This window comes from Vipera ursinii (genome assembly GCF_947247035.1).
Source record: "Vipera ursinii genome assembly, chromosome: Z".
Lineage (NCBI taxonomy): Eukaryota > Metazoa > Chordata > Lepidosauria > Squamata > Viperidae > Vipera > Vipera ursinii.
The window spans coordinates 42,704,142-42,729,380 of NC_139517.1; the positions used below are offsets into that span (position 1 = coordinate 42,704,142).

The following is a 25,239-nucleotide window of genomic DNA, read 5'->3' on the forward strand; positions in this document are numbered from 1 at the left end:
TCACAAAATTCTTCATAACACCACTATTTTAAATGTGACTTGCTCCTTGAAAAATATGTATATTGGATACAGTAGGTGGCTTTCTGTAGGACTATTTACTCAGATTTGAGGACATTGATATATATAAATGCTTATACAGAATTCTACAAACTCAAATTCTGGGAATGTGAAATTCAAGATTAAGAACAATAAATTTTGTAATTTGGAAGATAGGGCTAAAGAAACGTGAATATAAAATATGGGACATATAGTAGGCAAGTAGTTTGAAGATGTATAGAGCCATACCCAACTAAGACCAAAGCTAGAAATGCATAGGCTACTATGTATTTTTATTTCATTCTTCTTCCGTGTTAGATCAAATTTTAGACTGCCAGAATGAAGCCACCATCTTGGCTTGTCATTGGCAAAAATAAGTCATTATCAATTGATATTTCTTAGTAGCAAACATATCAGCAGATGGGCCAAGCTCTGCATCTCTCCACATTCACACAGCATGTTGCTATCTGCTAAAAGGGTCCTCCAAGTAGTATAAGCAAGGTCAAATGCTTCAGCCATATACTCCTTTAATGTTATTCCTTGCTTCTTAATCTCCTTCATCCATCTTTTAGTTTGAGTTTGTTCTTGCATACCTTCAAGAATGTTTGTCCTTTGCCATAAAGCTGTTCCTAGATTGGAGTCAGCTGGCTTGGGGCACATGTCAATTCAGGATCATTCTCTTGCTTAGCTCTCTCAGCATCTATTGCTACCTCAATTGGGCTCAGGTGAGCAATGCCAGCGAGAGGGTATATTTTCTCATTTTTTATATTGTGTACTTTATGTATTTTGTTTTATTATAAGCCATGTAGGATCAATAAATGGGTGGCTAAATAAATAAGCAAGCTTTTTGCTGAATAATTGCTAAATGAAGTTTATAGAAAGAAGGAATAGAGCCAAAGCTTAGCAGCAGACCTATAATTATATCTACATGGCTCAATCGTTGTTATCTCTAGTTAAAACTACACCTTTGGTAAGAACAGCTGATAATGGCCGCTCCAGATCCTAAACAAATGTTGCAATCCTAAATAATTATGGAATCCAATTCAATAAAAGAGTTTTGCTTGAATTTTTGGGCTCTATTTTCAGATGGAAAAATATCACTAGCAAAATTCAACAATAGAAGTAACATTTTGAAGTGGACCCATTGGCCTTTCAGTATAATTCTGAATGGTACTGGTGGAAGGAGAGATTTCTTTCATTCCCACATATAGAAATGAAACCAAGAATTAGACCCAGGCAGGTATATTTCAAGACATAAAAATATTTATTCTCTTTATTCCTACATCAAAACCTAAATCAGATGTCCAAAGTCAAACTTTGATGAATTAGGGATAGCAAGAAAGATGGGACTTTATACATTTGTACCTCCTGTTAACAAGACAGTAAATGTTCTCTTATATTGTTGACTTCGCCATCTTTCACAATCCAAACAGTATTTGGCAGTAAAGAATCACCATGCTACCACTGTGAGCAAGCTGGATTATTAAGTCACAATACAGTTGGAATGGAAGAGACTAATTTTTTCCCCAATCTTTCAAGCAGCTTGGTATTGTTTTAGAAAAAGATAAATTAACACTGGTTACAGATTTTTTTTCTAAAAAAAAATTGAACACAATTGAATGGGTTTGAAATTATGCTTTTCCAACATAGTAAATCGAGGACACGAGCACAGCTCAGTTCTTTAAGGGAAGGTACAAAGCCTTATTGAAGAACGAAGTAGGATGATCGTCAAAGTGGTTTGTTCACAACAAAGCTGGGATCTGCTCTTATAAAAATTGGTATGCCAAAAATCTGTCTGGACTATGGGATAGTAGCAGAAAGAATGAAACAGTGTTGCTGGGAACATGCTACTATGTGAGAGAGGAGGAGGAACTGAGCCAAATCCAGCATAATCACATGGGATAGTTCAGTACCACATCCTGTTTGGCCAATTCCAACAACATAGGGTCATCGAAGAACTTGCTGATGCTCACGTCCTCACTTAGACCCTGGAGGAAAAATAATGAATGGTGATCATTACATGGGGGAATGGGGAGAAGGCAAGAGTCTGAATTCCATTGCAGTGAAAGAACTGCAGAAATCAAGAGATAAATTGGCTTCTCATCTATATCTTACCTTCCTGCGTCTAGTTTTGATCATAAATTCTCTGGCCAGATGGGGGGCTGGCTGTGGCTCAAGAGGTCTGATCACGATGCTCTTGTCCAGGGGATCACCTGGCACAATCTGTAATGTCAGGCATATTTAGTAAATGTTAAGCTGAATTTCCAAATCATGACACACATAAAATGTTCAAAATCTTCATGCTGGAATATTAATAAAATAATAATTTAATGTTTACCACATTTCTACTGAATGAATGAATACACACATGCAGACTTACATATATGTGCATGTCTGGCACTAAATGAATGCTTTTTAAAGCATTCCAAAAGAGTCATGTCCACATCTCAAAATCACAGATATGCATTTAAAACATATTTAATGGACTACCTATAGTTCATAGATCTCTTCTACCGTTGTAAAAAGTGTTTATAGATCTTTCTTTCTATTGTAGTTGTAGTTAAATATGGCAACCATGGAACAGGTTTGTAAAATGTTTACTGTTCAAATTCAGAAGGAAACTCAATATTGACTTCTTAATGGCTTAGGCAGGAGATGTTATAGAAAAAAAGTTAAAAAGGCTGAATGGAAATCCCAATGACCAGGGATTTAAGGTTATCAAGCAGGAATCTCTTCTTCTACATTAGCAAAATTTCTGCCTTTCCCCCCATACCAAAAATAGAACTTAACAAAAAAACAAATATATCAGTAACATAGAATTCAGAACATGCCATTTGACCTCTTCCCCTGTAAAAGCATGTGGGATAATTTATCAATTTATATACATTTTACAAGGTCTCTTACATAAATCCATGGCACTTCTTTAAAGAATTCTGCCTGGCAGGCTGTGAATTCTAATAAAAATTTGAGAATTTTCGATCTTAAACTCTTTCTCATGTATATGCTTACAATATGCCTCCATACCACTTACTTGCCAGTGGTGAAAGACAGAGAGTGAGAATGCTTGTCCCTGGGTATGTGTCCTGAGGTCTGTCTCAAATCCAAATGAGTCAATAGCTGGGATAAAGGCTTTGATAGTATAGAGAGGGGATCCTGGGATTGGTGCATCTTGGGTCACATGGCCTCTGCAAAAATACAAAAAAGAAAGCAAACTCATTTGATTCACATTTGACCCAATTCCGAACTGAGAGATATGTTTGCCTCAATGTGACACAAGGAAACAGCCAAGTTTTATTATACAGAAAAATTGGTGGGGTATCAAAACATAGCAAGGGGTAGGGGTGGGGGGAAAAGAGAACAGATCAAGTGGGATGTGTGTAGTTTCTGAAAAGGAAAAAGGAAGAATGTAAACATCTGTCTTGGCAAATACAACCAGCTCATTGCAAAATGAATAAACAAGGCATGATGGAGATAAATTTCTCATCTGTCTTCAGAAGCAGATTTCAAGTCAGAACCGTCATTACAAAAAAAAAAAAAAAACAGCATCAGCTACTTCTTCATAAGAGGAGGCAGAAAAACTGAGGATATTCTAATGCTTGTTAATATTATTGCCATATATAAAGTACCTATATTTCCAGGTTCTCCCAAGCATTTCATCTTTCGTATTGCCTGATGCAAGTATCATAATGTATAATGTTGCAAAATTATGATAGAATTCATGATCAGGAAGATGTTGCTCCCAAATGTTGCTAACAAATTTGTTTTTTCCTGAGCAAAATATCCCCCCTTCTTTCTAAAAACTTTTCGGAAGTTATTTTTATATGGTTTTTGGTTTTGGTTGGGTATTTAAGATTCACTTTTTAACGAACTGATATTTTCCTATTTTATTGTCTAGTATCCTTTTATATAAAAATAAAATTTTATAATATATAATAATAAAAAAATAAAATACAAGATAAAAATTTATTTTATCTTGATTTTATCCATTTCATCTCTAATCAGGATTTAGCTTGTCTAGTATATATTCTTACTTGCTTTGACTTTTTACCATTTTGGTTTTTACCATTTATTGTAGCAGTTTTAACTATATCCTCATTGGCTTTGTGTGTGTGTGTGTGTGTGTGTGTGTACGTATACACACAAACACACATTGTGCGCTATGCTGATTTTTGCAATAAAAAGTTTCAAGTTTCAATATCAACAATATGTAATTATTGGAGTGGTGAGCCCTTTGTGAATACTTTTAAAAAGAACTATATATCCCTGGACATGACTGTAGCCTGAGATGGAAACAGAGAAATAAACAGTGCATAAATCAACAGTTGCCAAGAGACCAATTCTTTTATCATTCTGGTACTTCTTTCCCATTTCTTTTTTCTAGTGAGAAAATACCTAGTTTGGTCCTAAAACAGCAGTGAGAAGTCAGCCTGGCCAATATCAGAGATGTTCAATAGAGCCCTTCCTCACTCTTACATGAGAAAGGACAGTCCCTCCCCTCCTTTCAATCCTTCCCCTCCTTCCCCCCCCCAGAAAAGGTTAAAACAGTGCTTGCTGCATTATGAACAATCTGCACTTCAAATACTAAATTCCAAGAAACTATGTACCATGTTTAAGAAATATGACACCAGAGAGTATTTCAATTAATATTATTTTAAATTTTAAAATAGCTTAAAATTGCCACTTACCTACGTCTGGCCAGGACAGTGTACACTGCAGAGACACAGTCAGCAGGAGCCTGGACCTCTACGAAATAGTATGGCTCCATTAACCGTGGCGTGGCCTGAGGAAAACACCATGCAAGAGAGTTTAGCTGGAGATAAATGCTCTCCAAAAAGTTCATCAGTAGTAAGGTTCTGTTTCTCCAAGACTGAATATATAGTCCCCATATGGTTAAGACTAACTAAAACATAGCTTAGTGTCTCTTAGTGTGTCTTAGTGTGCAAATCAAGTCACTGAACCAGGATAGTTAGTGTTTGTTTCTATGTTAGAAGTTTCTTACCATGAGGAAGGCAGAATACACCACCCGACGGGCTGTTGGAATGATCTGTCCACCTCCTCGATGTAGTGGTTCCTGAGCAATAACAGCATCCAAGATCTTAAATTTCACATTGCGGATCACTAGCGAAAAAGGGAGCACAGAATATAATAAGTAAGAACAGATTTGTTCCTACGATTAAAAATGCAGTATTAACTTAGGAGAGTAAACAAATATTCTTTCTTCATATAAACAGAATATATCACATTGTTATTCTCAATGTACTTGTATCCCAAAATGTACACATTTTATATACTGGGCTCCAACAAAGGCTTTGAATGTCATTCATATGTTTACTCACAACCATAAAAGGGACCATAATTTGTTGTTAGTGGTTGTGGTCGTATGTTGAGTTGGACCGAACTTTACAACAAATTTTACAGTGGTCACTAGCCAAATAACTGCAGTCATTAAGCAAATCTAGCTTCTCCAATGGACAATTGGTGAAAAAGTTTGCAAATCACGATTATGTGACTACAGAATGCTGCAACTAGTTTTAAGTGTGAGCCAGTTGCCTAGTGCCCTAATTGCACTCACATGACTATGGGGATGGTATGACGATAGTATACAAATGAATACAGATCATAAGTAATTTTTTTTCTTGTCACTTTGCACCATTGTTAAGTGAATGATTATAGGTTGAGAATTATCTGCAGGCTCTTTCAGTTGCTTGAATTAACTTTTGACTCTGAATAAAAAGAACCTAAAGCAATGGATGCTAACGGAGCATTCTGGCCAATTGTCATGGTTCCGACAGATGAAACTCTTTGAAGAACTTCGAGGTATTGTTTACCTTAAAGAATCTTTGAGTAGTATAGCATCGGCACTAACATAATCGAAGCCAAAAACTGAATTCCCCTCCCCTGAGCACATAGTATCAAAGCACAATTCCTTCCTCCAGTTAACAGTCATAAATCACAATTAGTTTAGAGCACGGGCTTCCCCTCCAAGCCTGCCATTTATCATCTCTTATTTCAACAACCCTGGTTCTCACACTAGGTCCAGTGTTATTAGAAGATAAAAATGGCTGCATCTCCATCTGTTGTCAATGCAAAAACATCTGATGTTAGCAGCATTGACACCAATATTATACAATGGATATTTTCTAAGACTTTGATTCATCTGAAAAGTGGTAGTGATGATAAGATAAATTTTTTAAAATATCTGAAGAAATTCCCTGAGATGTTTTTTCCTGGAAAAATATTGTTTGTTAAATAAATGAGTAATCTACACTACTGAGCAGAAAACCACAGTTGCACAGAGTAATCAAGAGTGTGGGAACTTTCTGAAGAATAGTAGTACTGGGTATTCCACTCTCACCAGGACTGCGGTAATTTCTGATGCATTAAGATGTGTCGCTTTATGAGCTGCAAATATACTGTCAGCAGAATGGGCCTGAGAACATTGAGAACAGCTTGGTTGTTTTGAACACATTTACTTACATTCATCACACAGGGGCCCTTCCCTTGTCCCCCACTGGAAGCCTTGCACAATACTGTCCTTCACAGAACCTAAGAGGGTTTTGTCAACCTGAACAAAAGAAGCAGCAGAGAAATCAGTCTATTGTATATTAAGCCCACAATATGTTAATTAATCTACGTGGATTACATTATGCATGGAACAGATCATAAGGGATTGTTCAACAAGCTACGGTGAAATGAAACTGTGATCTACAATGTGCGAATTAAGTTGGAAACACATTCCCAAAAGCAAATATCACAGCATTATATTTTAGAGCTGGAACAAAGTGATTCCACGCTTTAAAGCTCCAGATTTCTTTTTCATGACACTCCATGTTACTAGAAGTGTAGACCAGGATCAATTTTCCTACATTTATTCATTGTGACAGCAAGAAAAACAGTGCCTTCAGACAGTGGAAGGTTTCAATATATCTTGCATTTTGCTTGTTTAGTTCTCTGTTACCATAATTTCCATTCCATATTTCAGAGATACGGGATTACATATTTGGACTATACAATGCTTTGATTCAGTTCCAAAATTTTGCTTTGCAATGTCTGATAAAATGTAGCACGTATCTTAACTTTTTAAAACAACCATCTCTTTTCTCAAGATTATGTGGTAGCAATAGCATGATCCAAGGGAAAAAGCAGCTATTTCAATGAGTTTGCTGCTGAGTGCTATATTCATACTCCTACAACTAAGCATCTTTTTTTTATTTAAAATGGGCCTGTTTCCTGAATATTGCATAGCTTTATTAAATATTCCTAGATATGAATATCCACTTGGGATGCTTATCTCTCTTGACACCTAAAGTGGTAAAAACGGAAGTAAAGAAGAAAAAGAAGATGCTGATCACAAGCTCAAAACCATCTACTGTAAATAGCTTCTGCAGAATCCTTACCTCTGAGGGTAAAGTATCATCCACCAAGATGTTTGGTCCAGTAGCATCTGGTCCAAAGGCCCAGATAGAACGAGCAGCCAACAAATCCCAGTCATATTTTGTCTGGAAAAACTCACCCAGCTTTTTCCTAATAGGAGATACATAAATATTGATGAGCAAAAGGGAGAGAACGGTCAGACAGCTTAATATTCTTCCCCAACATGAAAATACACCATAGTTTTTCTGACAGATATTTGTCAATTCCTCCTTATATTTTTTCAAAGGAAAGACTGATTTTCTTAGCATCCTGGCATAATCTCTAAGCCTCTTAAAGGATGGGCTTGTTTTCTATAACAATGGTTTATGGATTGAATGGCTAAGCATTTTAACCACATTTTTGAAAGAATTAAAGTGGCCTTGACACATCAAACAAAGCTGCAATGGTAGGGTAATGCCTATAGACATAAGCATATTTTTAAAATATGACATTTTAAAAAAATGGCTCAATTTATTCACAGCAGTGTAAACAGGAAATGGAACTGGCAGGTGTAATAGTAAAACCCTTATGAAAACCATAAACTCACATCTCAAGTGGTAAAGCTGGACCACTGGGCCAAAATTAAAGGAATTATTTACTTCATGAATTCTCCCACCTTGGCAGATCTCTAGAAGATTCATACCTGTTCCATGTTATTTGCACAACTTCATTCTCAATGTCTTCAGCCAGGCCCTTTTCTAGAGGCTCAGCAATCATTGTAATCTTGTTTCTGAACAAAGATACAAATGTTATTTGGCTGACAAAGGAAAACAAAGGGTAGACGAGATATTTTCTAAAATGAAGGCATTGATAAATGTCAATTTGGAGCTTCTTTACTCAGAACTGTTTTCCCATTTGAAATTATTATAATAAGGAAGAATCTAACTTAATTTTTACTCAACTCTTGGAACCTGCAGGTGAACTGGGGTTCTTTATCTGGTTGAAGTCTTTTTGAGTTTAAAAAAGTAGTCTGTATTCCTCAAGCTACACATATGCATTGAGCTAATTAGAAACAATCACTTTAAACTATATCAATTCTTCTCCAGCAATTTAGTGAGAACAGAACAATGGGGAAAGTGACAAAGAGATGGCACCACAAAATGTGGCTCTCAATAGATTATTTGGAAACCTATGCAGTCGTTCTCTTATTACTGAAAGGAGTCAAATAACAACTATGAGTAAGAGGGCCTGTGGACATTTCAGAATACCTTACAGCTACTCTACTTTTTTCTAGGCAATATTATACTTATATTGTTGAAAAACTGTAAAAACTGGAGAGAAAATACTTTGACCCAAAGAAGGAACAGAAATAACTTACTAATTTGGATAACTGTGATGACGGAGGATTTAAAATGGTTTTTGTAGTTCAATGTATAGGCCTCCAAAAATACTTTTCTAAATCAATTCTTTCCCAATTCATTTGAGGGATTTTAAAGACAGGAAACATAAATAACTAAGTAATTAAGTAAATGGCTTCTTGAATGTTTCCAGATAATTTGAGCATGACAAACACTACTCTTTATATTGACTCATTTTTAAGACACTCATCAAAGATCTTACTTCTTATTGGGTGTCTCAGCAAAACACTTCAGGGAAGATGTTTCCACAACTGTCTCACAGAATGTGACCACAGGATCAGCTACCTTTGAAAAACAAATTATGAGAATAGGTAGACAGCCCATAATCCAATTTCCCAAACTCACTTTAAATGGGAAGACCCAGGAAAAACCACATATTGAAGTCAATTCAGGGGTATTATTAAAAAGGCAAGCACCTTTGTATCCCCAAGTATCTATAAGAGAGGAGATTAAGAGGTGTATAACAATGTCATCATGCTGGTGCCACCATTCAATACAGATGTTGAGGTGTGAATGACATTTGCAGGATTATATTACTGTGCACATGGTATCACTGTATTTTGCTGTGGGTGCATTATTAGTACCTTGATATCAATCTCTGAATACATTTTCCGAAGATCATGCATTACACAGTCAAGATAAAGCTCTCCTGTTCCCAAGATCACATGTTCCCCAGATTCTTCCACCTGAATAAGGCACAGATAGAACATAAAATATAAGAAAATAAATAAATTACCAGCCTTAGCTAGCTATAGTGACAGAAAAAAGATATGGAGATTAAATATTTACCAGTTTCCCAGATGCATGGACTTCAGCTCCCTGAGTTCTCAACTGTAGTCATGCTAAACGGGGAATTTGGGGAACTAAAGTTCCCACATTTATGTGACATGCAGATTAGTGAGGGACTGTATAGACAGCTCAACTAAATCTCCTTTTTCAACAGCAACATATATTTGAATGATGGAATGGCTATTAGTGATAGCTCATACGAATTTTAAGAAAAGATCTAATACACAGAAATGTCCAATGTTAAAGGCCCATTAGTAAATTTCAGAGAAAAACCAGTTACTGTTGCTGCACACAAAGCATGTCCCAGCATTCTGACTTTCAGTATGATGAGTGTGTCCAGTAGAAACATACCAGAAACAAATAAACAAAAAAGCTAACCTGCCACAAGACCTTTCTTTGCCACAGGCTTCCCATGTTAACTTCTTATTGAAACATATTCCAAAACTAAGTCAATTTAACTATTATCAAATTAGTTTTCCACGTATTAACATTTCTTCATTGGAGCAGGAATTTAAATTTCAGGATACAGATAGTCCTCACTTGATGATAATAGGGACCAGAATTCCTGCACTGCTTGATAGCAATCCCAGCAATGCCTGTTGCTGTTGTCAGGTGAAAGTTGTCAGTTGCTAAATGAGGGCCTCAGATGCAACTTGGGACTTGCAATTTTCTGCCAGCTTCCCCAGAGCAATGGAAATAGGAAAGCTGGTTGGAAATTACAAGTATATGATGATTCACAAGCAGGTCGGAGGCTGGGTGAGTACTAGGGAGTGGATGGGGGAATGCTGTGCGAGTCCATGCAGGCTGGAGAAGGGATGCTGAGTCACTGCATAAATGTGTGTGGGCTGGAGGCGGGTTGCTGTGGTGGAAGTGCCTTATGGAGTACAGGACCCTTGGGACCACATTCTTTGTAGGGAGTTCCATGGGAGAAAAAGCAGCAGGAGCAACTTATCACCTTCCTTCCAGGTTCCTCATTCATTTTGCTTGTGGGAAGCCTCCAAATGGTGAGCTGATGACTATGGAATGCTGCAAACATTGTGTGAGCTGGTGGCCAAGCCAGCAGATTGGAGCACATGACCAATGGGGTAGTGCAATGGCCAGAACTTTGAGATCAATTGTAAGTTCCACTTGTTAGGTGTTGTTGTTGCAACTTCAAAGAGTTGTGGAACAAGGGGTTATTAATTGAGAACTACCTGTTAGCTAGTGAATGTTACAATCTGCCATTTTTTTAAACATTTCCCATTTACTGTTCCCCCCCCCATCAACTTTCTGAACTGAACATGTACCTTGGTAGTGAGAGAGGGATAGCTCTTATTGACTTTCCGCAGGCCATCCAACATTTTGGGCAGCTCAGATGGATTTACAGGCTCCACAGCTATTTTGATCACAGATGTGGTGTTAAACTTCAAGGGACGAAATATTTGAGCCTGAACAAAACAGGTAATTATTATAATTCATCACATTTGAATTCCCCCAAAGAGCTTTGATGGTAAATATTTACCTCCCAATTCTCCAAAAACATTGTTTATTTTTTCTAATTGTAAGAACATGGAAACTTGGACCTTCAAATAACATGAGACTACAATGCCCATTACTATATCCACTGGCCTGATATATCTGGAAACCAAGGCTTCCCACTGTGTCCTAGGACATATGAAACCTCTAGAGAAGATTTATCATCTTATAGGGTAGACATGTCAAACTCGCGACGTCATGTGACATTGCGTGACATATCAGAGCTTTTTCCCCATTGCCGGGAATGGGGTGGGCACGGTTTCCTCGTGATGCGTCTGGCCCTATGTTATTAATTGAGAACTACCTGTTAGCTAAAACATCAAAACATCAAAACAAAAACAGAGCAAATCCTTCCCACAAGGTATCAGATTTCTTCACTCAACCCTTTCCTAAAACATTGGGGAGGAGAATCAGGAGTTTACAATCTAGAAGATTAAAATAATAAAGGACCCTTGAATCTCAGATGGAATATTATTTCACAGGGCTAGGATGACTACAGACAGTTCAAAGTTTGCTTCAACATTTCTAGAACTTCTGTGCCTTTGGTCAAGAATAGTTCTTTAAGAAAAAGGCTTGTGAATTTCATCTCATGGTTCAGTGTTCCATGCAAAATATTGTAATTTTTTTCACCCATGCTCTCCACCAAGACAACTTTTCCAAAGGGGGAGAGCTTTAATATCAGAATGAAAAGGCGTAAAGACTGGAGCTAATTGTAGCTGGAGGAAATTGGAAATGATCATGGAGCTAAAAAATACTATGTAGTGCTAATTTATTACTTTGAGAGACAGAAAAATAGACTATATTTTATTTCAGTTGTATCTAACCAGCTAACCAAATTATTTACTAATCCTCAATATCTTGCTTTACTTAATATACAAAATGCACAGCAAAGTTGATAGTTTGTTACATTAAGCTAAAAATAGTCATGATGAAGGGACAGGCAAATGAGTATCAGGAACATTGTTTTTCTCCCTATCTATGATAACCACTTTATATTAACTTTGATACCTCTTCATTGCCCCTGGGCTCAGTGACAGTGGCTGTCTTCACAATAGGCTGGTCTACTCCCTCAATAAGCACCCAGTTACCAGCTGGCACTCTATTAACTTCTATATGGTACCTGAAAGAAGACATTAGTTAATGCATCTCTAATATTCATTGATTCATGATCACAGAGATACTTTAGCAGACTTTCTTTGACTAGAAATTCCAAACTCTCTTAAAAGGGCTAAAGAGATCATTATACAATTATATAACTTAAAAAAACCTGCATGTGAAATCTTCAAAAATAGATTCTTAAGTAAATAATTGTTGTATCATTCTTGGTCTTCCACACCAGGCTCCCAGAACATTCAGGAAAAAGCAGGAGAACATCCCTTACTACTTGAAGGGGGAGAACCCTAAATATAATAGGTAATATTGAAGAGCACCTGAAGCTGTGTGGGTATAGGTCAGGAAACACCCTGACAAACATAACAAAACTTTTGTTCAAAAGCAATTTTCTTCCTTTCAGAAGTAAAAAGTTTAAATTGGCTGAATGAAGGAAGAGAGTCTTGAGAATGATGCTCAGCAGTAGGTCTGGATTAGTCAAATACCACTAAGGACACACTAAAATTCTCAACCACCATTGGAAAGCTTGATATAATTATCTATCTACTGTATCTATCTATCTATCTATCTATCTATCTATCTATCTATCTATCTATCTATCTATCTATCATCTGTCTATCTTCTATACTACCCATCTCATCTAAGTGACTGTGGGCAGTTTATTACAGCATAGTAGTAATATAATAAATTCTAATGTGGGATGCAAATAAATAAAGGAAAAAACATTTCTAAGAAATATTTACCTTGCTACAGAGATCCAAAGACGACCCACAGTGCAAATCTGTGAATCTTCTTCATCTTCTAGAGTGTAGTTTTCTCCAAGTACCTTGACAGGTTGTTCTGCATGGATAGTTCCACTTAACACCCTGCCAAATGCATGGAATTGGACCCCATCGTCTGTACTATACATTTTTGTGGTGTGGCACATAAGTGGACCCTTTCAAAAGAATGTTTATTTTTGGTAAAAATCACCTTTTGATTTACCATTTATTTAAATATCATCATCATCATCATCATCATCATCCAAATCTTGAAACCAATAGTCACAGTGACATTTTGATTTACTGAATCCCAAGGCTGCATCTGAGAGGTTTTGAATGGCCAATGCTCATTATCAAGGCTGGTATCACTTCAATAACCTATTTATCTTATGGGATTGTAGCATTCTGAATTGAAGGAACCATTTGTGAAAGAAGCCTGGAAACTGTAATCCTGTTAAGTCTGGTGGGAATGGTCCTTTGATACACAAAACGAGCCATACGTTGAGGTTGGGATAATGCTTCCTTTTAAAAATATAAATACTTGGGACAGTCATACCTTTCTTCAAGAAAAAAATCCCTGGGTATATGCCTGTTGCAGATTCCTAGCAAATCATAGCCTCATTCACTCTTCAACAATCCCTGCATCCTGATCCTCTTTATACATCACTAGAACAAGCATGTGACTAAAATTTGCTACCCTACATAGCTGTTATACAGACTCCACATTTCTGAGAGAAATAACATGCTATACCTGAAGCCAAGGCATTTAAAATGGACTAGTATAAGCCATCTCCGCCCAACTGATCCCTTAGCAAAAGGATGAGGTAGAAAATGCTGACTGGTAATTTTCAGCACTTAACACAGTTTAAAATAATTTTTGCACACATCCCTCAGAAAACTGATTTCCCAATTGTAGATGCAGCACATATACAACTTAAAACACTATATTTTAGAGCAGGGGTCCACAACCCCCAGTCCGTGGACTGGTACCGCACTGCAGCATACCAGCAACTGGGCTGCACAAACAAGTGAAGCCCCATCCACTGGATGCAGGCAGCACACAAAAACCACATCCCCTCTAGTCCGTGGAAAAATCTTTCTCTGCAGAACCAGTCCCTGGTGCCCAAAAGGTTGGGGGCCTAAGCTTTAAAGGAGCAATGAATTGCATGATATTTTGCCAGTGAGATTCAGCAATTCTATTATCTATCTAATCGCAAATATTTTACATAATTTGCAATGGAATAAAAAACTGCTAAAGTGAAGCAAGCAACTTACACACAGCTACTTTGAGAAAGGCAATGCTCCAGTTTAATATCTGCTTCCCTTTTCTTCTGTGTTATTTCTATTTTTATTTAGTAACAATAGTGTATTAAAATAAAATAAACAAAATGCTACTCAAGCACAACTGCACAAACCAGACTGATGCTAAATACAAAGGAAGAGTAAATAAAACTCTTACATCAGGGTCACATTCACTCATGGCCTCTCCTAGATCAGAGTCAACTCCACCGGTATAAGTATGCTCAATCTTGGTCTTTGCCCCTATTTTAGGGGAGGGGATGTGTTGCACACACATATCCACAAAACCTGGAAGAACAAAGGTAAATGAAACAGCAATACATCCATATTTGGAAAAGGCAGATGGAAGCTTCTGCCAGTTTCTAATTTTCCATTGGATTATAGTCTCTTATACCCACTATATTCAGCTGTGTGATTTATTTATTTTTACACAATAGCATCTGTTCTAGAATGGCAACTTAATCTTTTTCTTCTTTAAGATGAGATTATATTGTTTATAATTTATAAATTTAAATTTATAATACCTTCCAGTTTATAAAACTGGAAGATATCAGTTTATAATGATGTTTAGGACCAACTGATGTGTGGATATAAAGTTCTAAAATTATCTAAAATATAAATAATTGAGGATGCACCTCATGTCATGCCAGTCCATTCCCTGCATAGTTTTCTGATAAGATTCATCTTCAGATTCTTTGATTAGAAGAGAAAAAACCTTCCCTACAGCGAACGCATTTATCCTTTCCCAACCATGGAATACTGGAGGCTAAAACATACAAGGAACGGCTGCTGGAATTGGGTATGTCTAGTCTAATGAAGAGAAGGACAAACACTGATAGCAATGTTTCAATATATCAGGGGCTGCCACAAAGAAGAGGGAGTCAACCAATTCTCCAAAGCACCTGAAGGCAAGACAAGAGGTAACAGGTGGAAACTAAGCAAAGAGAAGCAACCTAGAACTGAGGAGAAATTTTCTGACAGAACAATTAATCAGTGAAACAACCCGCCTCCAGAAGCTGTGAATGCTCCAACACTGAAAGTTTTTAAGAGACTGGACAGCCATTTGTCTGAAATGGTTTAGAGTTTCCTGCTGAGCAGGGGGTTGGACTAGATGACCTCCAAGGTCCCTTCCATCATCATCATTATTAATAGAGGAGTGCATTCTTGGCACCTGACAATCTTTCCAAAGTAAAACTAAATTGTTTGTGTTCACCTGGGCATTAGTCTCTTATGTATGAGTTTAAGATTAAAAGATTTTGACTGCAGTAGTATTCTGTATTTTAATGAATCATAAATAAGAGCTGTAAATAGAATAAGAAATAAATCAACATTCATATTTAAAGAAATCAGAAATTAAAACAGAAATGCAGGGGATTCGATATACACAAGAGAAATAACACTTTGCAGCATATATAAATTGTCTTGCAATATGTTGTATGTGTAGCATTTCAACTTTAAAAGAATCAATGGAAGTTTTCATTCCATTTTAGGTTAATCACTCTGCAGTGATTAGAAGTTTAGCACTTGTACAGTTCCTTTTAATATTCTGATTTGTATGTTATTTTTTAGTGTTTTAAAATCTTTTGAAAACTGTCGTATTTCGAAAGGAGCCTAATAAATTTTCGAATACATAAACTAACACAAGCAGTATAATGTTATTATTATGATGCCCACTCTAATAACAATTATTTTAATCTATAAATAGTGCAGTAATGAACAGACAATATAACTGAGACATCTAGGATAATACAGGTTATGTGCCAGTTAAATTCATGTTATCCTGAGAGAAAATGATTGCCCCAAGGGCACTTAATGAGCTAAAAACACTATGTAACATCAGGGATAGGCTTACATCCAAAACGAACTGCCTTTCTTTCTCCAGAAAAAATAAAGTAACTTACTCGGGAACATCTTTGCGGTAAAATAAGTATTGTTTCATTTCTCTTCATTCTGTTACTTTGATCTTTAATTCATAGCGTTTTATGTTAGTATGTCTCAAATCAAGGATTCTCTCTAGTGCTCTCGTCAGGTTACACTGAATAGTTATTGCAACACATGTTTAGTCTGGGAAGATTTAGGGAGTTAGGAAAAATAGAATTAATTTTACCTGTGAACTCTCCAAAAAATTTCTTGCACACAAGCCTCAAGAGGGGGCGGATATTTAATTTCAACTCTTCCTTGGTCAGATGAATTCCCAGTTCATCCAAAGTTCGAGGCAAGGTGGTATCTACATCTCCAACTACCTGTGCAAAATGGATGTAGAACAATAAATGAAAGATGCAAGTAGTGAAGATTATATTCACTGGAAGGAGTGACTATGTGATTTACACTGACAATACGAATATGACCCACACTTCCTCTCTTCCTGTTTCTGTAACTTTATTTTCTAAGCCAAGGATCAATAAACAATTATAGACTGAAGGGCTTCTGTTGTTCCAGCAAACCTATTAATTTGAAGATGATAACTGATGAAGTCCTCTAAGCTGTACTTGGTTACGCCATTTACCATTAGATAATTTCTTTTTAATTCATAAGTAAAGCTCAAGCAAGAAGACCCTGGACAAATTTTGAAAAACTGGTACTGAACGTCCCAGATTCATGTAAAAGTCTTGTTTCTAATTTATGAAACATTATGGAAAAAACTACTACTTCCTAATTGGTCTAAAACTGATCTTAGAAAATGATTTACAATACAAGATTAACAAAATGATTATCAAAAGTGGAGTAAGGCATGAAATGGAAACCAGTAGCTTCTTATTTGGCCCAAGTTAAAGAATTTCTTCTGAAACTGTGTCATAGATGGCATTTGTAAAAAAAAATAAACTATCAGGTATCAACAAGAAAATCTCTTTATGTTCGAATAGCTGTGAAGAAAATGATACATATTTCAATGTGTGATAGTTTTTCCCCCATTTATTCTGGGTTGTTCTTGGATATTTCAAAAGTTATGAATTAAATAATGTGTATCTACAGTTTGCTGAATATATTTCTGGGTTCAATGCATACAGTATATTCTGTTTAAAAAAATCAGAGGTATTTTTTCTGACTGCAGACTGAATATCTATAACTAAACACTGGAAAGATAAAAATATATAACTGGAGCTCTGGTTTCAGAACAATTGGCACACTGCCATAGAAGAGAAACTGCCTTACATTCTTCCGCCTTCATGCTTATCAAGCTTTCTTTAATATATGGTCTGGTTTTACTTTTATGCTAATCAGGGAAACTGTGACTGATTTATGTCATAATGACCTGTTGTTTTTCTTTTTTACCTCCTTGCAGAGAAATTGGAGAGGAAAGGATTACAAGAGAATAAATAATTTTTTTTAATTTAATTTAATAATATTTCTATACCGCCCTTCTCCTGAAGGACTCAGGGCGGTGAACAGGGCAAGAATAAAAATACAGATTACAAAAGTTAAAACTAGATTAAATAAACGCCCACATACTAAAATACATATATAAAACCTAATAAAATAACAATAACCCCCCCCCCCAATCCCCTCATCAGGCCAGGCCAGCTTGTTCAAAAAAGTATGTTTTTAGCTCGCGGCGAAAGGAGCGAAGGTCGGGTGCCATCAAGAGCTCAACCGGTAGCTGGTTCCATAGCTCCGGGGCGCCCACAGAGAAGGATCTCCCCCTGGGGGCCACCAGTCGACATTCTCTGACCGGTGGCACCCTGAGGAGGCCCTCTCTGTGGGAACGCACAGGGCGAAGGGAAGTCGATGCCGGCAGCAGGTGTTCCCTCAGGTACTCCAGACCCCTGCCATGTAGGGCTTTGAATACCATTACTAGTACCTTGAATCTCACCCGGAAGGCAACTGGTAACCAATGCAGCTCACGGAGCAGAGGTGTAACGTGGGAGTATCGGGAGACTCCCAACACAACTCTCGCGGCTGCATTCTGTACCAGCTGGAGCCTCCGGGTGGTCCTCAAGGGCAGCCCCATGTAGAGAGCGTTGCAGTAGTCTAGTCGAGAGGTCACAAGCGCATGAGTGACCGTGCATAGGTCATCCCGGCTTAGATCGGGCCGCAACTGGCGCACCAGGCGAACCTGGGCGAAAGCCCCCCTAGTCACAGCTCCTATATGGTCTTCCAGGGTGAGCCGTGAATCTAGGAGGACTCCCAAGTTGCGAGCCCTATCTACGGGGGGTAATAATTCACCCCCCATAGTAAGAGGTGGAATGTCCGAATAAATCCGGGATGAAGGTATGCAAAGCCACTCGGTCTTGTCGGGGTTGAGTTGAAGTCTGTTCCTCCCCATCCAGACCCGAACCGCCTCCAGGCAACGGGACATCACGTTGAGGGCATCACTGGGGTGGTTTGGGGTCGAAAGGAAAAGCTGGGTATCATCAGCATACTGATGATACCCAACTCCAAAACCACGAATGATCTCACCCAGCGGTTTCATATAGATGTTGAACAGGAGAGGCGAGAGGACCGACCCCTGAGGAACTCCACAAATGAGAGACCTCGCGGTCGACCTCTGCCCTCCTGCCAACACCGACTGCGAACGTCCCTGGAGATAGGAGGAGAACCACTGTAAAACCGTGCCTCCCACTCCCAATCCCCTGAGACGCCGCAGCAGGATACCATGGTCGATGGTATCGAAAGCCGCTGAGAGGTCTAACAGGACCAGAACAGAGGAATGCCCCCTATCCCGAGCCCTCCAGAGATCATTCACCAGCGCGACCAATGCCGTCTCCGTGCTGTACCCGGGCCTGAAACCCGATTGGTAAGGGTCCAGATAATCCGCTTCATCCAGGACCAGAGGGAGCTGATGTGCCACCACACTCTCAACAACCTTCGCAAGAAAGCGAAGGTTGGAGACAGGACGAAAGTTGTTCAATACAGCTGGGTCCAGGGCAGGCTTCTTGAGGAGAGGCCTCACCACCACCTCTTTCAAGACGACGGGGAAGCTACCCGCACTCAAAGAAGCCGATATAACTGCCTGGAACCAGCTGCGTGTCCTCTCCCGGGCTGCATAGACCAGCCAGGAAGGGCACGGGTCCAGTAAACATGTGGTGGTGCTCAGCCTCCCCATGATCCTGTCCACTTCCTCCGGAGTCACAGAATCAAACTCCTCCCAGGTGATATCGACAAGACCGCCCGCGTCCTGCTCGACAGACTCTGCCCAGTCAGAGTCCAGACCGGTCCGAATCCGAGCGATTTTGTCCGACAGATGCTGGTTAAACTCCTCGGCACAACCCTGCAAGGGTTCCTCCCTCACCTCCTGATTCAGGAGGGAGCAAGTCACCCTAAACAGGGCGGCCGGGCGATTATCTGCGGACGCGATAAGGGTGGCGAAGTGGTTAGACCTCGCCTCCCTTATCGCAGCGAGATAAGACCTAGTATAGGTTCTTAGTCGCAATCGGTCGGATTCGGATCGGCTGGATCTCCAACCGCTCTCTAGGCCCCGTCTCCGACGTTTCATCTCCCGGATTTCCGCGGAGAACCATGGAGCTCGACGGGATCTGCACCGGGTCAGGGGCCGCAGGGGTACAACTCGGTCAAGAGCCTCAGTGGCTGCCCTTTCCCAGGCTTCCACTAAGGCGTCTGCCGAACTGTGAGCAAGGGAGGCAGGTGGGGACCCCAGCGCCGCCTGGAACCTCTGGGGATCCATTAAGCATCTGGGGCAGTACCATTTAATTGGTTCCACACACCCACGGCGGGGGGTGGCAAAATGGAAGACCAGCCGCAGGAGATGATGATCGGTCCATGACAGGGGCATAAGAATTGGGGAGCCCCCACCAAGATCATCTAACCACCGTCCAGATAAGAAAACTAGGTCAAGAGTGTGGCCTCCCTCATGAGTCGGTCCCGAAATTACTTGCGTCAGGTCCATGGCCGTCATGGAAGCCATGAACTCCCGAGCCAACTCAGATGATCCTCCCAGCGATGGTAGATTGAAGTCACCCAAAACTATAAGTTTCGGGAACTCAATCACCAACCCAGAGAGGACATCGAGAAGCTCAGGCAGGGCTGCTGCTATGTGACTAGGCGAAAGGTACACCAGCAGCAAGCCCAACTGCGCACCAGGGCCGCATCTCAAAAAGAGAGACTCACACCTGACTATCTGGGGAACGGTGGCCTCCCGCGGACATAATGACAAATAGTCACACAATGGGGAATATACATAAGAAGCAATGCACTTGCACTGGTACTCCATGCAGATACTCTGTTTTCAGCCAGAAAGCACAGTCTCTGTCAATTCAGCAAGTTGCCAAATCCAATTGTGGCTGCTACACCAGGACTGCCTCTATATGTATTTGTTTTTTAACAAAAACAAGAAAAGCAGTTTTGTCTCTGAGAAGAGACAAAGTAAAGGGATAAAGTATCTAAAATAACTGAAGGAATGTAAATTTGTTTACATTCCACCCCCGACCTTCGGTCCTTTCGCCGTGACCTGAAGACATGGATGTTTCAACAATCAGGCCTGGACTGACTATGGTTTTAAATTTGGTTTTATGGGGTTAAATTACTATGTATTGAACATATCTACTGTTTAATTCTTTTTTAAATTTTGTATTTTCATGTTCTTTTTTAGTTTTTATTGTTGTGAGCAGCCCTGAGTCTTTAGGGAGAAGGGCGGCATATAAATATAATCAATCAATCAATCAATCAATCAATCAATCAATGAACTTGTATACCAAAATCCTCTTCGGAGGGTCAGCTCTGACTACCCTTCCTGCTAAAATGCAACACGTGGCTAACCAGGTGTAGGCCTTTTCAGTATTAGTCTTCTGACACAGTAATGCCAACCCATCTGAGGAATACCAGCATTATCTTCATTGTGTTGTCTGTGCTTGTAAAAGGCTCTTTATTTATCCCAGGCATTTTAATTCTGTAATATTTTTTTAAAAAATTGCTGTGGTTTTTACTGTTATTGCTTTTACTGTATTATTTTCAGGCATGTTTAATACAATGTATGCTTTTGTCAACAATTTTAACCTATTTGAAAGTACCTTATATTTGAATAGTTTTATTACGGCTATAAATTGTTTTAAAATAAATATATATTAAAAGAAACAGCCTGTCTTCTAACTTCCTCTTCTACCCAGATTGATGCATCCTCTCAAATTTGTTTGCTACATTGCAGGTTGTCTTTTCTGCTGCTCTAGAACAATTCTCCCTCAGAACATTTAACTACTTGCCTTATTAAAAAGCTTTGTATATATCTTCCTGGAATGTTTTTATTCACTAGCTTATCCCTCACTATAGGAAGCAATATTAGTTTTTGAACTAAGGAAGAAAAACAACATTTTACTTTCTGAAGTTTATGCAAACAGGACAAATGTCAGATAAAGAATCCCAGAGCTAAAAGGGTTTTTGGAAGTCTCCTCCCTAGATATAACCAGACAACTGCTGACAGATGGCTGTCATATTGCTGTTTTAAATACATATATCAAAGTAAAGTATACAACTGCTTGAGGCAAATATCCCAAATGTTTTATTCTTGGAAATGAAGAAGTTTCTTTTCTGCTCCATCTTTCTTCTTGAAATGACATGACTCCCATATTGTAAAAATAGCGCACAAACAAAAACAGGAATACGTTTTCCAGAGTTAACAACATACCTGGGCCAGTATTTTGTAAAGAGGCTCAAGAATAAATTCCACAAAGCTTCGCTGGGAACTACTTGTTGGTGCTTTTTTAGTAAATTTTCTCCTAGAATGTACAAAATTATACATAACTGAACATGCATGACAGTTAAAAATCCTATTCTGGTGTTGTACTAAGAGTCTTAGGAACATTCTAGCCACGTATCGAAGTAACTGGAAATCAAAACTCAAAAATGCCTCCATTTTATTCTCCCAACCATACCAATCAGAGTAGTAGTTACAATTTCATTTTTTTCCCCCTCTTGAATATCAGATGACTGAAATTGGAGATTAGATGCAAGATGGAATGCAACCACAGCTATCAAAATCTCTCCTGGAATGACTTAGGTTCTGAATACCTGAGAAAGCAGTTTGATTTGCTTGCCAGAATAACCAGAAATGCATTTGTTCATATATATATATATACCTCAATAACTGTCTGGTTTGGCACAGCAACCAAACAGGACAGGTACAGACTTCAACGGATAGTTAGGACTGCAGAAAAAAACCAGCCTACCTTCCAGTAAGGACCTCTACACTGCAAGAGTCAGAAAAAGGTCTGAGAAAAATATCTACATCCTGGACATAATCTATTTCAACTTCTTCCCTCAGGACACTACTAGAGAGCACTGCATGCCAAAACAACTAGACAGTTTTCCCCAGTGCCATCACTCAGCTGAACACTTAATTCTCACAGCACTGTCTTATTTCTCGTCTTTTCTCATCTTTCCTACTATCTTCTCCTATTGGTTTCTTATGATTTATTAATTGTTGTTTGTAACTTATGATTGATTGAAACTATGATTACGACCTATGACATTTACTTGCTGTTTATATGTACACTGTGAGCTTATGCACCGGAGACAAATTTCGTATATATCTGATCACACTTGGCCAATAAAGAATTCTATTCTGTTCTGTTCTAATTTCTATTTCTGTTAATATATTCCACCCCAAATCTGCGTGAATGTGCATTTACAGAAGAGAAAATCCTTTGCTCCCCTCGTAGACCGAGATATCCATTCACCCTACTTACTCACCATGTCAGCAAAAATACCACAAACTATCTCTTGCCAATTGTTTCTACCTTCTGGTGTTGTACCAATATGTTTAGAAACATTATAGCCATGTCTTAAAGTAATGGGAAAGCAAAAACTCAACAATACCCCCATTTTATTCTCCAATTCAATCTACCAGGAGAAATACACTCAGTTCTATCCACTAAGAAGTCTTGAACTGACAGGGCCCAGAACACAGCATTTTTTTGCTATGGCACTCAGTCTCTGGAATATCATCCCGCCTCCGCCCCGCCAGAGATAGATTGACCCTGTCTCTATTGGCCTTCTGTAAAGCCTTGAATACTTGATTCTGCATTCAAGCTTGGGGCCACAGGTGCGTAACAAAGCCTATTTGTTGGTTGTGTTGATCAATTTTTTAAAAAAATTCTGAGTTATGTTTTATCTTTTTCTATGTTTTTAATCATTTTAACATTGTTCATTGGTCAATATATAAATCTAATAAATAGATAAATAAAAAACAGCTGCTCCTTACGTCTTAGTATTGAAATAGATATCTCCCCACAGTCGCTTAGCAAACTCCTGGTAATTGATGTCCCCTGCAACAAGCAAAAAGAAATGGAATCTCATTTCAGTTCTAACAATCTTTACAACAGCCAGTTTCTAGTAGTTTCTGTCTCTGTTCCACTCTAATGTAATGAGAAAATGAAGCAGAACTTAATGAGGAGCTGCAATGAAAATGGAAATGCTGTTGCCTGAGGATTAAAACTCTGAAGATACCATAGAATTCAAATTCTTCTTATGGCTACCTTGAAATTTCTCCCTCAATAAGCAATTGGGCAATTTACAAAAAGTTGCAACCCTTCATGATGGATGTAACCCCTGACCATTAATGAAGGAAGTAACCTGGAATTAAAAGTCTGTGTGTTGTCTATATTTTAAAGCATCCCATTCGAGTCTTTTTTTTTTTACTAATGGCCCTTCTCTACCCATCACAAAATGAAATACTGTATTACTATCTGAAACTGAACATAGCAGACATGTATTACAACTCCAAATGTAAGGCTGCTTACTGATCAGAACTGGGAGACTATGAAAGTTAGGTATGTAGTCTGGATGACAAGTGAAGGAACAAACTGAGAAGATGCTAAAATGATTTCATAAATAAGAAAAAATAGAGAAGAGTGTGACAATGCAAAAGAGACCAACATACGAAGGTGCAGAAGATCATAATGGCCCAAGAGCTTATATTTGTATATGTGCGTATCATATACATCAGAAGTCACCAACCTGTTGTTTGGTGGACCAGAGTAAAAGGGAGGGGGAAGCATTTTATATGCGTGCATGCGCACACGCACTGGGCTGTGAGCACATGTGCACCTCAAAAGGGGCAGGCTAGTGCCCGTGCGATACTCGCTAGCCCTGCCCCATTCTTGATGGCGCATTGCTGTTTTTGTGCCCCATGGCGTGGTGGTGGCCATTTTTGTGCCTTGCAGCACTGCAGTGCCCCATTTTTGTGCCCTATGGCGTGGCAGTGCCCCATTTTTGCACCCTGTGGCAAGGCGGTAGCCTGTTTCCACGCAGCATCTATTTTTGCACCTTGCAGTGCGGGAGCGGTCCAATGGTGCCCATTTTTGTCCCCTGAAGCATGGTGGCAGCCCATTTTCACACCCCAAGGCGCAGAAGACAAACTCAGGATCCAAAAAGATCTTGACAAATTTGAGCAATGGGCTCTATCCAACAAAATGAGTTTCAATGCGGGGAAAAACAAAGTTTTACATTTAGGTAGGAAAAATCAAAGGTACAAGTACAGATTGGGCAAGACTTGGCTCAAAAACAATAACTGTGAGAGGGACCTTGGGGTCCTAGTGGACAACCACTTGACATGAGCCAGCAATGTGCAGCAGCAACCAAAAAAGCTAATGCAATCCTGAGTTGTATAATTTTTGGTCACCCTATATAAAAAAAGAGAGTTTGAAAAAAATTCAGAGAAGAGCAACTAAGATGATCAAAAGGCTTGGGGACTAAAACATATGAAGAATGGCTGCAGGACTTGGGTTTGGCTAGTCTAAAGAAAAAAAGAAATAGGGGAGACATGATAGCAGTATTCCAGTATTTGAGGGGCTGCCACAAAGAAGAGGGGGCCACCAAAGTGGGAAGGATGAGAGACAATGGTTGGAAACTGATCAAAGAGAGAAGCAACCTGGAATTAAGGAGAAACTTCCTGACAGTGAGGACAATTAACCAGTGGAACAGCTTGCCTCCAGAAATCATGGGTGCTCGATCATTGGACAGACACTTTTCTGAAATGGTATAGGTTCTCCTGCCTGAGCAGGGGGCTG

At 38.9% G+C, this 25,239-nt stretch overlaps 1 protein-coding gene across 1 annotated transcript in view; it reads right to left on the bottom strand.

The window, feature by feature from the left end:
* Positions 1-1,283: 1,283 nt before the first annotated feature.
* EFTUD2 (elongation factor Tu GTP binding domain containing 2) overlaps positions 1,284-25,239 on the bottom strand; it is a 38,417-nt gene continuing 14,461 nt past the window's right edge. Inside the window, exons 12-28 of the mRNA XM_083379080.1 lie at positions 23,433-23,496; positions 21,858-21,948; positions 16,389-16,524; positions 14,442-14,569; positions 12,965-13,158; positions 12,120-12,231; positions 10,883-11,023; positions 9,392-9,493; positions 9,010-9,092; positions 8,093-8,179; positions 7,434-7,560; positions 6,514-6,601; positions 5,036-5,154; positions 4,722-4,816; positions 3,068-3,221; positions 2,152-2,259; positions 1,284-2,024 (exon numbers count right to left, since the gene is read on the bottom strand). Coding sequence (XP_083235206.1) covers positions 1,929-2,024; positions 2,152-2,259; positions 3,068-3,221; positions 4,722-4,816; positions 5,036-5,154; positions 6,514-6,601; positions 7,434-7,560; positions 8,093-8,179; positions 9,010-9,092; positions 9,392-9,493; positions 10,883-11,023; positions 12,120-12,231; positions 12,965-13,158; positions 14,442-14,569; positions 16,389-16,524; positions 21,858-21,948; positions 23,433-23,496 — 1,925 coding nt within the window. The 3' untranslated portion in view covers positions 1,284-1,928. The remainder of the gene's footprint in view (positions 2,025-2,151; positions 2,260-3,067; positions 3,222-4,721; positions 4,817-5,035; positions 5,155-6,513; positions 6,602-7,433; positions 7,561-8,092; positions 8,180-9,009; positions 9,093-9,391; positions 9,494-10,882; positions 11,024-12,119; positions 12,232-12,964; positions 13,159-14,441; positions 14,570-16,388; positions 16,525-21,857; positions 21,949-23,432; positions 23,497-25,239) is intronic.